Source organism: Myotis myotis, unplaced genomic scaffold, assembly GCF_014108235.1.
Source record: "Myotis myotis isolate mMyoMyo1 unplaced genomic scaffold, mMyoMyo1.p scaffold_m19_p_8, whole genome shotgun sequence".
Taxonomy (NCBI): Eukaryota; Metazoa; Chordata; class Mammalia; order Chiroptera; family Vespertilionidae; genus Myotis; species Myotis myotis.
In genome coordinates, this window is record NW_023416390.1 from 76,600,605 (window position 1) to 76,614,322 (window position 13,718).

The window sequence follows — 13,718 nt, forward strand, 5'->3', positions numbered from 1 at the left end:
GCAGTTCGGGTTGGAGGGAGGACCGAGCTGGCGCGCGCGGGGCGGAATCTGCGCCCCACAGAGTCTGCAGCTGTTGGGACCAGCGTGACCTGCGAGTGGGGAAGGGGCCCCACAGGGCTGCTGGCAGAAGGGAACGCGAAAAATGAGCCCATAGCTGGACTGGATGTAAAGGAGCAGCCTTGGACTTTGCCAATCTGCTGGCTGCTTGGTGCCAGGGGCGAGTGGGCGCGCGGAGACTGCGCACGGAGACTGTGCACAGACTTGGAAGGTGGAGGCTTGCGAATTCGCACAACTATCAGGCTCTTGTTACAGTTCCCCTTAGATCCGTGCATTTGATTGTTGAACCCAGTGCATGGGATTCCCCAGTTGGGGTCATTCGCGGAGCCTGTAGGGGAAAGTTCTTTTTGGGGAGCCTGGGAAACAGCAGGCAGTGGCAAAGAACCAGCTCTGGGCAGTGGTCTTTCCCGAATCAGTTCCAAATACCATAGAGGAAAAAAACAACAAAACAAAACCCTACTGATAGAGAGGACTTATAGCCTCGGAGGTCAATCCAGACACACTGCCACCCAGAGGCAGAGCCACGACCAGTCTCTTCTGCGATCACAAATAAAGGCAGTCTGGTAAACAAATACAAGCTGCGTTAAAATCAGGTCTGTGGTTTACTGCACGGAGGGACAGTGTATCGCAGGGAAGTTCAACACTCCCCTGAATGCCTGGCAGGACTGAGGCGTGCCAAAAAGAAGAGTGGAAGATCTGAAGCACCTTCACTTCCGAATATTTTTATATATATATTTTTTTTTAATTCTTTTTTCACCATTTCATTAAGAACCTATTTTATTTTTTTTATTTTATTTTTTATTTTTTTCATCACTTGATTTTACCTTTTTAATTACTACATTTTTTTAAACCAGTATTATTGCTATCCTTTTACCATTTTTTCAAGTGTCATTTTATTTTTTATTATTTTTTTTTATTTTTCTTTTTTTATTTTGGGATTAGTGTTATACACACTATTTTCATCGTTCCTTTAGCATCATTTCTCTCTAGCTCACATTTACCCTTAAGACAAAACTCTCTTCCTCACTTTTCCCCTTTTGTTGTCCTGTTTCTCTTACCCTATTCTTGCTTTGGATTTTACCTATTCCTTCTTTCTACCCACTGTCTAAATTTCACCCTACTTATATATCTAATTTCCAATCCCTCGCCCTCCCCATACAAATAGCCTCTTCCCCACCTCTATTTCATTCTCTTACTTTTTTTTTTTTTTTTGTATTTTTGTTTTTTTCTTCTCTCCCTTTTCCCAATCTCATTTCGGCACTCCTTTTTGTTTTTTATTTTTCTCTTTAACCTTTTTCTCTTTTTTCTTCTTTATCCCCTAATTCTCTTCGCTCGGGGGGTCACCTTTATTTGGGGTTATTAATATCGTGAATGCATTTAGTTTGTTGCCTTGTACGTTGTGCCTTGTTGTATTGTATTTTGTGCCTTTGAATCAGCGCAGCAAAGAGAGAACTACATAACCAAACGCCTTGAGAAGAGAAATCATGGTGAAACAAAGAACCAACCCAAATATGAAAGAAAAACAGGCATCATCAGAAAAGGAAGTAAACGAAATGGAGGCAATGGAGGCAAGCAACCTGTCAGAGAAAGAATTCAGAGTAATGGCCATAAGGTGGATGAAAAGAATGGAAGACCAATTCAACAATATGTGTAGGAACCAAGAGGAAATGAAGAAGAACCAAGAGGAAATGAAGAGAAACCAAGAAGAAATGAAAAACGACATCACTGCCATAAAGAACTCAATAGAAAGCATCAACAGTAGACTAGAAGAAGCAGAGGACCGCATCAGCGAGCTAGAAGACAAGGTAGAAAAAAATACCCAAACAGAACAGCTTCTAGAAAAAAAAATTAAAAAGCAGGAGGAGAGCCTAAGAGAACTATGGGACAATGCTAAACGAAACAACATCCGAATTATAGGGGTGCCAGAAGGAGAGGAAACTGAGCAAGGAATAGAAAACCTGTTTGAAAAAATAGTAACAGAAAATTTCCCTGATATAGGGAGGAAAAAACTCACACAAATCCAAGAAGCTCACAGAGTCCCAAACAAAATGAACCCGAAAAGACCGACACCAAGGCACATAATAATTAAATTGGCAAACACCAACGACAAAGCAAGAATCTTAAAAGCAGCCAGAGAGAGACAGAAAGTTACCTACAAAGGATCCCCCATCAGACTAGCGACCGATTTCTCAACAGAAACACATCAGGCAAGAAGGGAATGGAATGAAATATACAAAGTCATGCAAAGGAAGGGTCTGAATCCAAGAATACTATACCCAGCGAGGCTATCAATCAAAATTGAGGGTCAAATCAGGAGCTTCACAGACAAAAACGGTCTACGGGAGTTTATTACAACCAAACCAGCAATGCAAGAAATGCTAAAGGGTCTGCTGTAAATAGAAAAAACAGGAAACAAAGAAGGAACGCAGCGGTAAAGAACAAAAATGGCGACTAACAAGTTTCTATCAATAATAACTTTAAATGTAAATGGATTAAATTCCCCAGTCAAAAGGCATAGGGTAAATGAGTGGATAAGAAAACATGACCCATATATCTGCTGTCTACAGGAAACCCACCTCACAAAAAAAGACGCACACAGACTGATGGTGAAGGGATGGAAAAAGGTTTTTCAGGCCAATGGAAGTGAAAAAAAAGCCGGGGTAGCAATACTTATATCTGACAAATTAGATCTCAAAGTGAAGGACATAAAAAGAGATCAAGAAGGCCACTTCATAATACTAAAGGGAGCAGTCCAACAAGAAGAAATAACTCTGGTAAATATATATGCACCCAATATAGGAGCATCCAAATACGTAAGAAATCTTCTGGAGAAGATCAAGGGAGAGATTGACAGCAATACAATCATAGTAGGGGATCTTAACACCCCATTATCTCCACTGGACAAATCCTCTAAACAGAAACTCAGCAAAGAAACATCAATCCTAAATGACTCACTAGATCAGATGGAATTAATTGACATCTTCAGAACATTTCACCCCAAAGCCACAGAATATACATTCTCCTCAAGTGCACATTTGTCATCTTCAAAGATAGACCATATATTGGGTCACAGGCAAAGTCTCTTCAAATTCAAGAAAATTGAAATCATATCAAGTATCTTCTCAGACCACAAAGGCATAAAACTGGAAATCAACTACAACAAAAACAATCCAAAAAAATCAAACACATGGAGACTAAATAGCATGCTATTAAACAACGACTGGGTCACCAGTGAGATCAAAGAAGAAATAAAAAACATCATGGCAACAAATGACAATGAAAACACAACAATCCAAAACCTATGGGACACAGCAAAAGCAGTCTTGAGAGGGAAGTTCATAGCTCTACAAGCCTACTGCAAGAAACAAGAAACAATGAGAATAAATGACCTAACTCTACAACTCGAAGAATTAGAAAGAGAGCAACAAAAAAAGCCCACTGTAAGCAGAAGGAAGGAAATAACAAAGATCAGAGCGGAGATAAACGACATAGAGACCAAAAAAACAATACAAAAGATCAACAAAACCAAGAGCTGGTTCTTCGAAAGGATAAACAAGATTGATACACCTCTAGCCAGGCTCACCAAGAAACAAAGAGAGAGGACCCAAATAAACAAAATCAGAAATGAAAGAGGAGAAATAACAACAGACCCCATAGAAATACAAAGGATTGTTAGAAAATACTATGAACAGCTCTACTCCAACACACTAGACAACCTGGAGGAAATGGACATATTCCTAGATAAATACAACCTTCCAAAACTTAACCAGGAAGAATCTAAAAATCTCAATAGGCCAATAACTATGGAGGAAATCGAAGCAGTAATCAAAAAGCTTCCAGCAAACAAAAGCCCGGGGCCAGATGGCTTCACAGGGGAGTTTTACCAAACATTCAAGGAAGAACTAAAACCTATCCTCCTCAGACTATGTCAAAAGATCCAAGAGGAAGGAGCACTTCCCAGCTCATTCTATGTAGCCAACATCACCCTAATCCCAAAACCAGATAAAGACAATACAATGAAAGAGAATTATAGGCCAATATCCCTCATGAACATAGATGCCAAAATCCTCAACAAAATCCTAGCAAATCAGATCCAGCAGTACATCAAAAAGATCATACACCACGACCAAGTAGGATTTATCCCAGGGATGCAAGGATGGTACAATATCCGCAAATCAATAAATGTGATACATCACATAAACAAATTGAGAGAGAAAAACCACATAGTCATATCAATTGATGCGGAAAAAGCATTTGACAAAATCCAACACCCTTTCTTGATAAAAACTCTCAGCAAGATAGGAATTGAGGGATCATACCTCAACATAATAAAAGCCATATATGACAAACCCACAGTCAACATCATAATCAATGGGCAAAAACTAAAACCATTCCCCCTAAAAACAGGAACAAGACAGGGATGCCCCCTCTCACCACTCCTGTTCAACATAGTACTGGAAGTACTAGCCATTGCGATCAGACACGAAGAGAAATAAAAGGCATCCAGATTGGAAAAGAAGAAGTAAAACTGTCCTTATTTGCAGATGACATGATACTGTACATACAGAACCCTAAAGACTCCATCAAAAAATTATTAGACTTAATAAATGAATTCGGCAATGTAGCAGGATACAAAATTAATGCTAAGAAATCCATGGCATTTCTTTACACCAATAGTGAACTTACAGAAAGTGAAACTACAGAAGCAATCCCATTTACCATTGCACCAAAAAAATTAAAATACCTAGGAATAAACTTAACTAAGGAGGTAAAAGACTTATATGCTGAAAACTACAGGACACTGAAAAAAGAGATAGAGGAAGATATAAACAGATGTAAGAATATACCGTGTTCATGGATTGGTAGAATCAACATCATCAAAATGTCCATACTACCCAAAGCAATTTATAGATTTAATGCAATCCCCATTAAATTACCAACAGCATATTTCACAGATCTAGAACGAACGTTCCAAAAATTCATCTGTAATAAATAAAGACCCCGAATAGCTGCAGCAATCCTGAGAAAGAACAAAGTAGGTGGGATCTCAATACCAGATATCAAACTGTATTACAAAGCCACTGTTCTTAAAACAGCTTGGTACTGGCACAAGAACAGACATATAGATCAATGGAATAGAATAGAGACCCCAGAAATCAACCCAAACCACTATGCCCAATTAATATTCGACAAAGGAGGCAAGAGCATACAATGGAGTCAAGACAGTCTTTTCAATAAATGGTGTTGGGAAAATTGGACAGATACATGCAAAAGGATGAAACTAGATCACCAACTCACACCATACACAAAAATAAACTCAAAATGGATAAAAGACTTAAACGTAAGACGGGAAACCATAAAAATACTAGAGGAATCCACAGGCAGCGAAATCGCAAACATATGCCGAAGAAATTTCTTCTCTGATAATGCTCCTAGGGCAATGGAAACTAAAGAGAAAATAAACAAATGGGACTACATCAAAATAAAAAGCTTTTGCACAGCAAAGGAAACCATCAACAAAACAACAAGAAGACCCACTACATGGGAGAACATATTTGCCAATGATACCACCGATAAGGGTTTAATTTCCAACATTTACAGGGATCTCATGAAACTTAACAAAAGGAAGATAAAGAATCCAATAAAAAAATTGGCAACGGACCTAGATAGACACTTTTCGAAAGAGGACATACAGAAGGCCGAAAGACATATGAAAACCTGCTCAAAGTCACTAATTATACGAGAGATGCAAATCAAAACGACAATGCGTTATCATCTCACACCTGTCAGAATGGCTATCATCAACAAATCAACAAACAACAAGTGTTGGAGAGGATGTGGAGAAAAAGGAACCCTTCTGCACTGCTGGTGGGAATGCAGACTGGTGCAACCACTGTGGAGAACAGTATGGAGCTACCTCAGAAGACTAAAAATGGAACTCCCATTTGACCCAGTGATCCCACTACTAGGAATATATCCCAAGAAACCAGAAACGCCAATCAGAAAGGATATATGCACCCCTATGTTCATAGCAGCACAATTCACCATAGCTAAGATTTGGAAACAGCCTAAGTGCCCATCAGCAGATGAGTGGATTAGAAAACTGTGGTACATATACACAATGGAATACTATGCTGCGATAAAAAAAAAGGAACTCTTGCCTTTTGCAACAGCATGGATGGAACTGGAGAGCATTATGCTAAGTGAAATAAGCCAGTCAGAGAAAGATAAATACCACATGATCTCACTCATTTGTGGATTATAGAGAACAACATAGACTGATGAAAAGGGACAGACCCAAAGACTGAGAAACAGCAATCAGGCTATCAATCCCCAGAAGGAAAGTAGGGGAGGGCGGGGGTAAGGGGAAGAGATCAACCGAAGGACTTGTATACATGTATATAAGCCATACCAATGGACATGGACAACAGGGGGATGGGAGCATGAGTTTGTGTGTGGGGGGGAGGTTGGGGGTTATTGGGGGGGATGAGGACACATTTGTAATACCTTAACTAATAATAAAAAAAATAAAAAATAAATTAAAAAAAAAAGAGAAAATATGGAAAAACTGTCATAATACATAGTGTGAAATTAGAAAACAGGGCAGAAGAAAATGCTGATATTACAACTATTGTTATTTTTCACAGAAATAAGAGAAGAAAAGCTGCATTCATGACATACAAACTAAGTACTAAGAAGAAAAAAAAAACTAGAGAAGAAAACAGACCTCTTGAAAATGTAAATTATTATAGTTGGAATTAAATAAATATAAAATTTGAAAGATAAAATGAGGAAATCTTTGTTAGGAAGTAACAAAGAAAACACAAAAGAAGGGAATTAGGAAAATGGCCAAGTGGAGGATCAAGAACAGGTATAAATAAGTAATCAATGAAAACGTTCCAAAATATAGAATGTAGATAATAAGGGACAGGATTTATTAAAATAAAGCAATATAAATGTATTTTCCAGGACTTAAGGCATGTGTCTCCAGATTGAAAAGACTAATTGTGCCCTGGGTGGGTAGCTTTGTTGGTTAGAGCATTATACCAATACTAGAGACCTGGTGCACAAAATTTGTGCACAAGTGGGGCCCCTGGCCTAGCCAGCGATCAAGGCCGATCAGGGCCTGCCAGCCAGGGGGAGGGACTGTGGGAGGTTGGCCAGCCGGGGGAGGTTGGCTGTGGGAGCGCCCTTTGGTGGTCAGTATGCATCATAGCTTAGACTTTTATGTATATAGATGCCAAGATTACAGGTTTGATTCCTGGTTGGGTACATACAAGAAGCAACCAATGAATGCATGAATAAGTGTACTAACAAATTAATGTTTCTTGCTTTCTCCCTAAAATCAATAAAATAAAATTAAAAAAAAAAAAAAAAAAAGGATTACTTCTATTATATTCTAGAATATTTTTGTTTCCTCTGGCTCTATTTTTTTTCATCAGTTTATGTTGTTCATTCTATTCCACAAATGAGTGAGATCATATGATATTTATCTTTCTCTGACTGGCTTATTTCACTTAGCATGATGCTTTTAAAGTCTATTTTGTCAGATATGAGTATCGCTACTCCAACTTTTTTTTCTTTTCCATTTGCATGGAAAATCTTTTTTCCATCCCTTCACTTTCATCCTGTGTGTGTCTTTTGTTTTGAGGCGGGTCTCTTGTAGACAGCATATAGTTGGGTCATGTTTTGTATCCATTCAGCTACCATACACCTTTTGATTGGAGCATTTAATCCATTTACATTTAGGGTTATTATTGAGAGGTACTTGTTTATAGTCATTTTAATTCTGTATGGCTAGGTTTCTCTGTTTCTTCTTCTCAGCAATCCCTTACAGCAATCCCTTTAGTATTTCTTGTAATGCTGGCTTGGTGGTGGTGAACTCCTTTAGCCTTTTTTTTTTTTTTTTTTTGGAGAAGCTCTTTATTTGACCGTCTATTTTGAATTATAGCCTTGCTGGATATAGTAATCTTGGTCTCTGGACCTTTCTTTCCATTACCTTGAGTACTTCATGCCATTCCCTTCTGGACAGTAGAGTTTCTGATGAGAAATCAGGTGTCAGCCTTATGGGAACTCCGTTGTAGGTAACAGTTTTCTTTTCTCCTGCTGCCTTTAAGATTCTCTGTCTTTAATTTTTGGCATTTTAATTATAATGTGTCTCGGCGTCGGTCTGTTTGGGTTCTTCTTCTTTTGGGTTCTCTGTGCCTCTTGAACTTGTGTGACTTTTTCCTTTACCAGGTTAGGGAAGTTTTCTACCATTATTTCTTCATACACCTTCTCTATTCCTTTCTCCCTTTCTGCCTCTTCTGGCAGAATTGGTACTTTTTGAGCCACTAAAAATCTACTATTTTTGTGTTCACTGTCTGGTAATAAAGCAAACCATTATGCATGGAAAAACAATTTCATAAATGTTCTACAGTCAAGCAGTAAAAAAAAAAATTAATACTCACCAATGCAATCTGCTGTTTTATACGCTCTCGAGCTGCTCTATCTTCTGCCTTTTCTCTATTTCTTTCCTCTAACATTCTTTTTGTTAATTCTTCTTCTTGCTTTCTTTTATAATCCAACATTTCTTTTCCAGTTTTTCTCCTCTCAATTTCTTTTTTAATCTCTCTCTGAATTAAAGAGAAAGTTTTATGAGCTCAAAACATTATTTAATAATCTGCCCTAGATATTATTCTGTATATAGCAGGTTGTAGGTACATTTACTTCATAAAATGTAAGAGGTCAGTAGAATCTATTAACAGCATGGGATAAAGGTCAAATTTATACATCTTTGCCAATGGTTCTATTAAGAGTATGATGTGGTCAATGTAATTTGAAAACAAAGAATTGCAGGTCACTGGTTTCTGAGATGAATATGTTACCCTTCAAGGACAACAAGGCAGTCTTTTATTTGACTTTACTATATTAAATGATAACTTTCTTAGATTAAAACCCTAAAGAGATGATGCAGATTAGGAGCGCACGGTGAGAAAAATGGAATGCAGCAACACGACAGGAAAAATTCGGCAAAATGTCTACAATTTTTTTTTTTACAAAAAGAAACTAAAATTTTGATCTGTATCAAAGCAAAAATATTTTAGTTCAAGTCCCTTTATTCTTAATATAAAAAGACTCATAGCAGAGAGAGAAATAATGAGCCAATTTACTCCTAGCTATTTACAAAAAGAATACTAAAAAATTGTATACTATGATCCTACTACAGAAGACAGATAATTCCCTTCACTATGCTCCAACACTGAACTATAACCAGAAAGCCATCCTAGGTCTGCCAACTGAATAGGGAGTCAAATGTTCCCTCACTTAATGGAAGAATAAAACAATGCTAAGTGTACAAACTTTACCTGTTCTTCCTCTTTCCTTTTCTCTTCTCTCCTTTCTTCAAGTTTTTTGGTTAGTCTGTATTATAAAAGTTTTTTAAAAAATACATTAACTGAGACACATCATATTAATATAAAATATATTTAGATGATTTCTTTAGCTACAAACAACTGGGGAAATATAGAAACAACAAACAAAAAAAGCTCCTTAAGACAAAGCAACAAATTATTTGCCTTGCCCCTGGCCACTAGAGAAATCCATGGTGAGTCCGGGGAAGCCCAATGGGAAGCTAGCTCTAGCTCTAAGCACCTTACCTCCTACTTACCACTGGTTCCCTTTTTATCCCCCCTGATTTATTTGATATTGATTTAAAATATATACATCTAGGCCTGGCTGGCATCGCTCAGTGGTTGAGCGTCGACCTATGAACCAAGAGGTCACAGTTCAATTCCCGGTCAGGGCACAAACCTCAGTAGCGGGCTCAATCCCCAGTGTGGGGCATGCAGGAGGCAGCCGATCAATAATTCTCTCTCATCATTGATGTTTCTCTCTCCCCTTCTCCCTTCCTCTCTGAAATCAATAAAAATATATTAAAAAGTATACACACACACACACATCTACATCTTCAAACAAATATATAAATCAATGACTTACAAATGCTTTACCCCTTACACAGAAGTAAACAGCAATATGGTACAAAATTGTTAAAAAATAAAAGCAAAAAACTAAAGGCTAGCATTTATAAAAACTAATAACAAGATTAATTCTCAACTGTAATAAATTCACCAATTAAGAAACTAATGATTCTGAAAGCAGACAGTGGTAATGGTTTGTACAATGTGAATATATTAAAACTCAATGAATTGTAAACTTTGAGTCTTACAGTTTATAAATTGTATTTCAATTTTAAAAAATAATGGAACTTTCTCTGAGAGGGATTTAGGTTACACAGATATATGTAGTTGCTGAAACTCAGCTGAACAACTTATGCCAGAAATCAAGGGAGTGCTCAAAGAATGATGAGATGTTTGTCCAAAGAACAGAAGACTCAGCATGAAGGGGTTGTACTAGCCAAATCTGGGCATCAAAAAGAATAAGAGAAACGAACTGTAATACATTAGAAGGGAAAAAAAAAAGGATTTGTGAACCATCTTACTGCTGAGGGGAGTTATAAATTGGTATACCCACTTTGGAAAACTGGCCAGTACCTATGACCAAGAAATTCCCATTCCCTACAAATTCAGCCAAAAGATATGTTCACCAAGGCATGTACAAGAATGTTCATAGTGCCCTATTCATAACAGCCCCAAACTGAAAACAACTCAAATATCCATCAACAGTAGAATGGATAAATTATACAATAGTCAAATAATAGAATACCATACAGCAATGAGAGTGCACCAACTACTACCACATGCAACAGCACAAAAAGGCCCCACAAATACAATGCTGAGCAAAGTAGTACATGTGGTTGGTTCCATTAGATTCAGGTTAGTGGGCTCAATGCCCAGTTGGGGTGTGCAGGAGGCAGCCAATCAATGACTCTCTCTCATCAATGATGTTTCTAACTCTCTCTCCCTCTCCCTTCCTCTCTGAAATCAACAAAAATATATTAAAAAAAAAAAAAAAAAGGAAACCAAACAAAATTCAATGAATGATCCTTGAATGTGGATCTTGAATTGAGAAAAAAAGTTATAAACGACATTATTAGAATAACTGCAGAAATATGTACATGATTGAATCCTATCTAATAAAAGAGAAACATGGTAATTAGCGTACGACCACTACCCTTCCCATTGGCTAATCAGCAAGATATGCAAATTAACTGCCAGCCAAGATGGCGGCCGGCAGCCAGGCAGCTTGAAACTAACATGAGGCTTGCTTGCTTCAGTGAAGGAGGAAACCAACGTTCCCCGCTTGCCTTGCCGGCATCTGAGAATGCAGTTTGAAACATTGTAACAAATATACAAGCTAAACAAAACCCCAGAAACCTGCTTTCAGCCAGCCGGGATCTCAGAGCTGGAGTTATACATTGTTTTGATTATAGAACCCAAACAAACCAGATACCTGCTTTCAGCAGCAGAGGCCTAAGAGCTGGAGCCAGAGCTAAAGCTGGCCCAGAATAAAAAAAGAAAAAAGAAAAAAAGGAGCAGTTGGGAGCTTCAGCCCTAGCCCCTCACCCAGACTGGCCAGGCACCCCAGTGGGGACCCCCACCCTGAAGGGTGTGTGACCAGCTGCAAACAGCCATCATCCCCTCACCCAGGCTGGCCAGGCACCCCAGTGGGGACCCCCACACTGATCCAGGACACCCTTCAGGGCAAACCAGCCAGCCCAACCCATGCACCAGGCCTCTATTCTATATAGTAAAAGGGTAATATGCCTCCCAGCACAGGGATCTGCGGAGCCGCGAGGCCTCCCGGCACGGGGATCAGCGTGGCAGGGGGCAGCGCCCAAACCCCCTGATCGCCCTGCGGCTCTGTGTGTGACAGGGGGCGGGGCCACAACCTCCCTATCCACCCTGCTCTGTTCGCAACAGGGGAAGGCGCCCCAACTGCCTGATCAGCCCTGCTCTGTGCCTGATACGGGGGAGCTCCCCAACCCCCTTATCGCCCTGTGGCTCTGTGTGTGACAGGGTGCGGCGCCCCAACCCTCCCCCACGGGCCCTGCTCTGTGTGTGACAGGGTAGAGCCATAACCTCCCCATTGGCCCTGCCCTGAGTGTGACAGTGGCGGCGCCCCAACCCCCTGATCGGCCCTGCTCTGTGGGTGATAGAGGGCGGCGCCCCAACCCACCCCCTCCACGCGCCCTGCTCTGTGTGTGATGGGGTAGAGCCATAATCTCCCCATCGGCCCTGCCCTGAGTGTGACAGGGGGCGGTGCCCCAACTCCCCTATCGGCCCTACTCTGTGAGTGACAGGGGGGAGCTCCCCAACCCCCTGATTGGCCCTGCTCTGTGCGTGACAGGGTAAGGAGCCCCAACCCCCCTGATGGGCCCTGCTCTGTGCGTGACAAGGGGCAGCGCCCCAACCCCCGGATTGGCCCTGCTCTGTGCGTGACAGGGGGTGGCGCCGCACCTCCCCATCGACCCTGCCTTGAGTGTGACAGGGGGCGGTGTCCCAACCCCCGAATTGGCCCTACCCTGAGCGTGACTGAGGGTGGCATCGCAACCTCCCAATCCGCCCTGCTCTGTGCATGACAGGGGGCGGCGCCCCAACTCCCCAATCGGCCCTGCTCTGAGCCCGACCAGGGGCTGCACCTAGGGATTGGGTCTACCCTCTGCCACCCGGGAGCAGGCCTAAGCCAGCAGGGCGTTATCTCCCGAGGGATCCCAGACTGCGAAAGGGCACAGGCCAGGCTGAGGGACCCCCCCTTCCCCCGAGTGCACAAATTTTTGTGTATCGGGCCTCTAGTATTAGATAATATAATTTACAATTTCTTTAGTATGGTAATGGTGTTGTACTAAAATCTGAAAATGTCTTTATTCTTTCATTATATTATCACTTGCAGATGCAATTTTGTTCTAATTTGGTTGAAAAGCCTACTGTATCTTAATGACAAATGAACTATTTCATCACTTTTGCAATCTGGGAATCTACTACTCAAATGGTTTTTTAAAAAAATATTTTTCTATTGATTTCAGAGAGGAAGGGAAAGGGAGAGACAGACAGAAACATCAATGATGAGAGAGAGCTATGCCACCTCCTCGTACCACTCCCTACTGGGGATCGAGCCCATAAACCGGGCATGTACCCTGACCAGGAATCGAACTGTGACCGACTTCCTTGTTCAACCACTGAACTACAATCACCAGGCTCAATTGTGTTATTTTGTGTTTTTTTTAATTGACCTGAGGGATGGGGCAGGGCATGGGTTGGTGGGTGTAGACCCCAGTCTCCAAACTAGGCTGGAGGCCCTGCTCAGAGCCAACAGAAACTCAGCTAATTTTTTTATTATTAGGAGATACACACTCAAGCATTAAGAGTAAAACGAAATATCTGAAACTTTCAAATGAATCAGCAAAAAGGTGGTTGTTATACTATTCTTTAAACTCTTTGAGGGTGAAACCTTCCCAAATAAAAGGTTAGAATTGATGGTACTATATATTATCTTTCCCAAAATAATAGAAATAATAGGAGTGGATTGAGGGGATGGATGAAAAAGGTGAAAGGGATTAAGTAGTAAAATAGTCATGGGGATGTAAAGTACAACAAAGGGGATATATAGTCAATAATATTATAATAACTATGTATGGTGCCAGGTGGGTACTAGATTTATCAGAGTAATCATTTTGTACATAGTATCTAATCACTGTTGCACACCTGAAACTATTATTGTAT

At 40.3% G+C, this 13,718-nt stretch overlaps 1 protein-coding gene across 1 annotated transcript in view; it reads right to left on the reverse strand.

Annotated features, from left to right (window-relative positions):
* Positions 1-13,718, reverse strand: part of UBXN4 (UBX domain protein 4) — a 50,773-nt gene that overhangs the window by 15,914 nt on the left and 21,141 nt on the right. Inside the window, exons 7-8 of the mRNA XM_036318911.1 lie at positions 9,405-9,459; positions 8,508-8,672 (exon numbers count right to left, since the gene is read on the reverse strand). Coding sequence (XP_036174804.1) covers positions 8,508-8,672; positions 9,405-9,459 — 220 coding nt within the window. The remainder of the gene's footprint in view (positions 1-8,507; positions 8,673-9,404; positions 9,460-13,718) is intronic.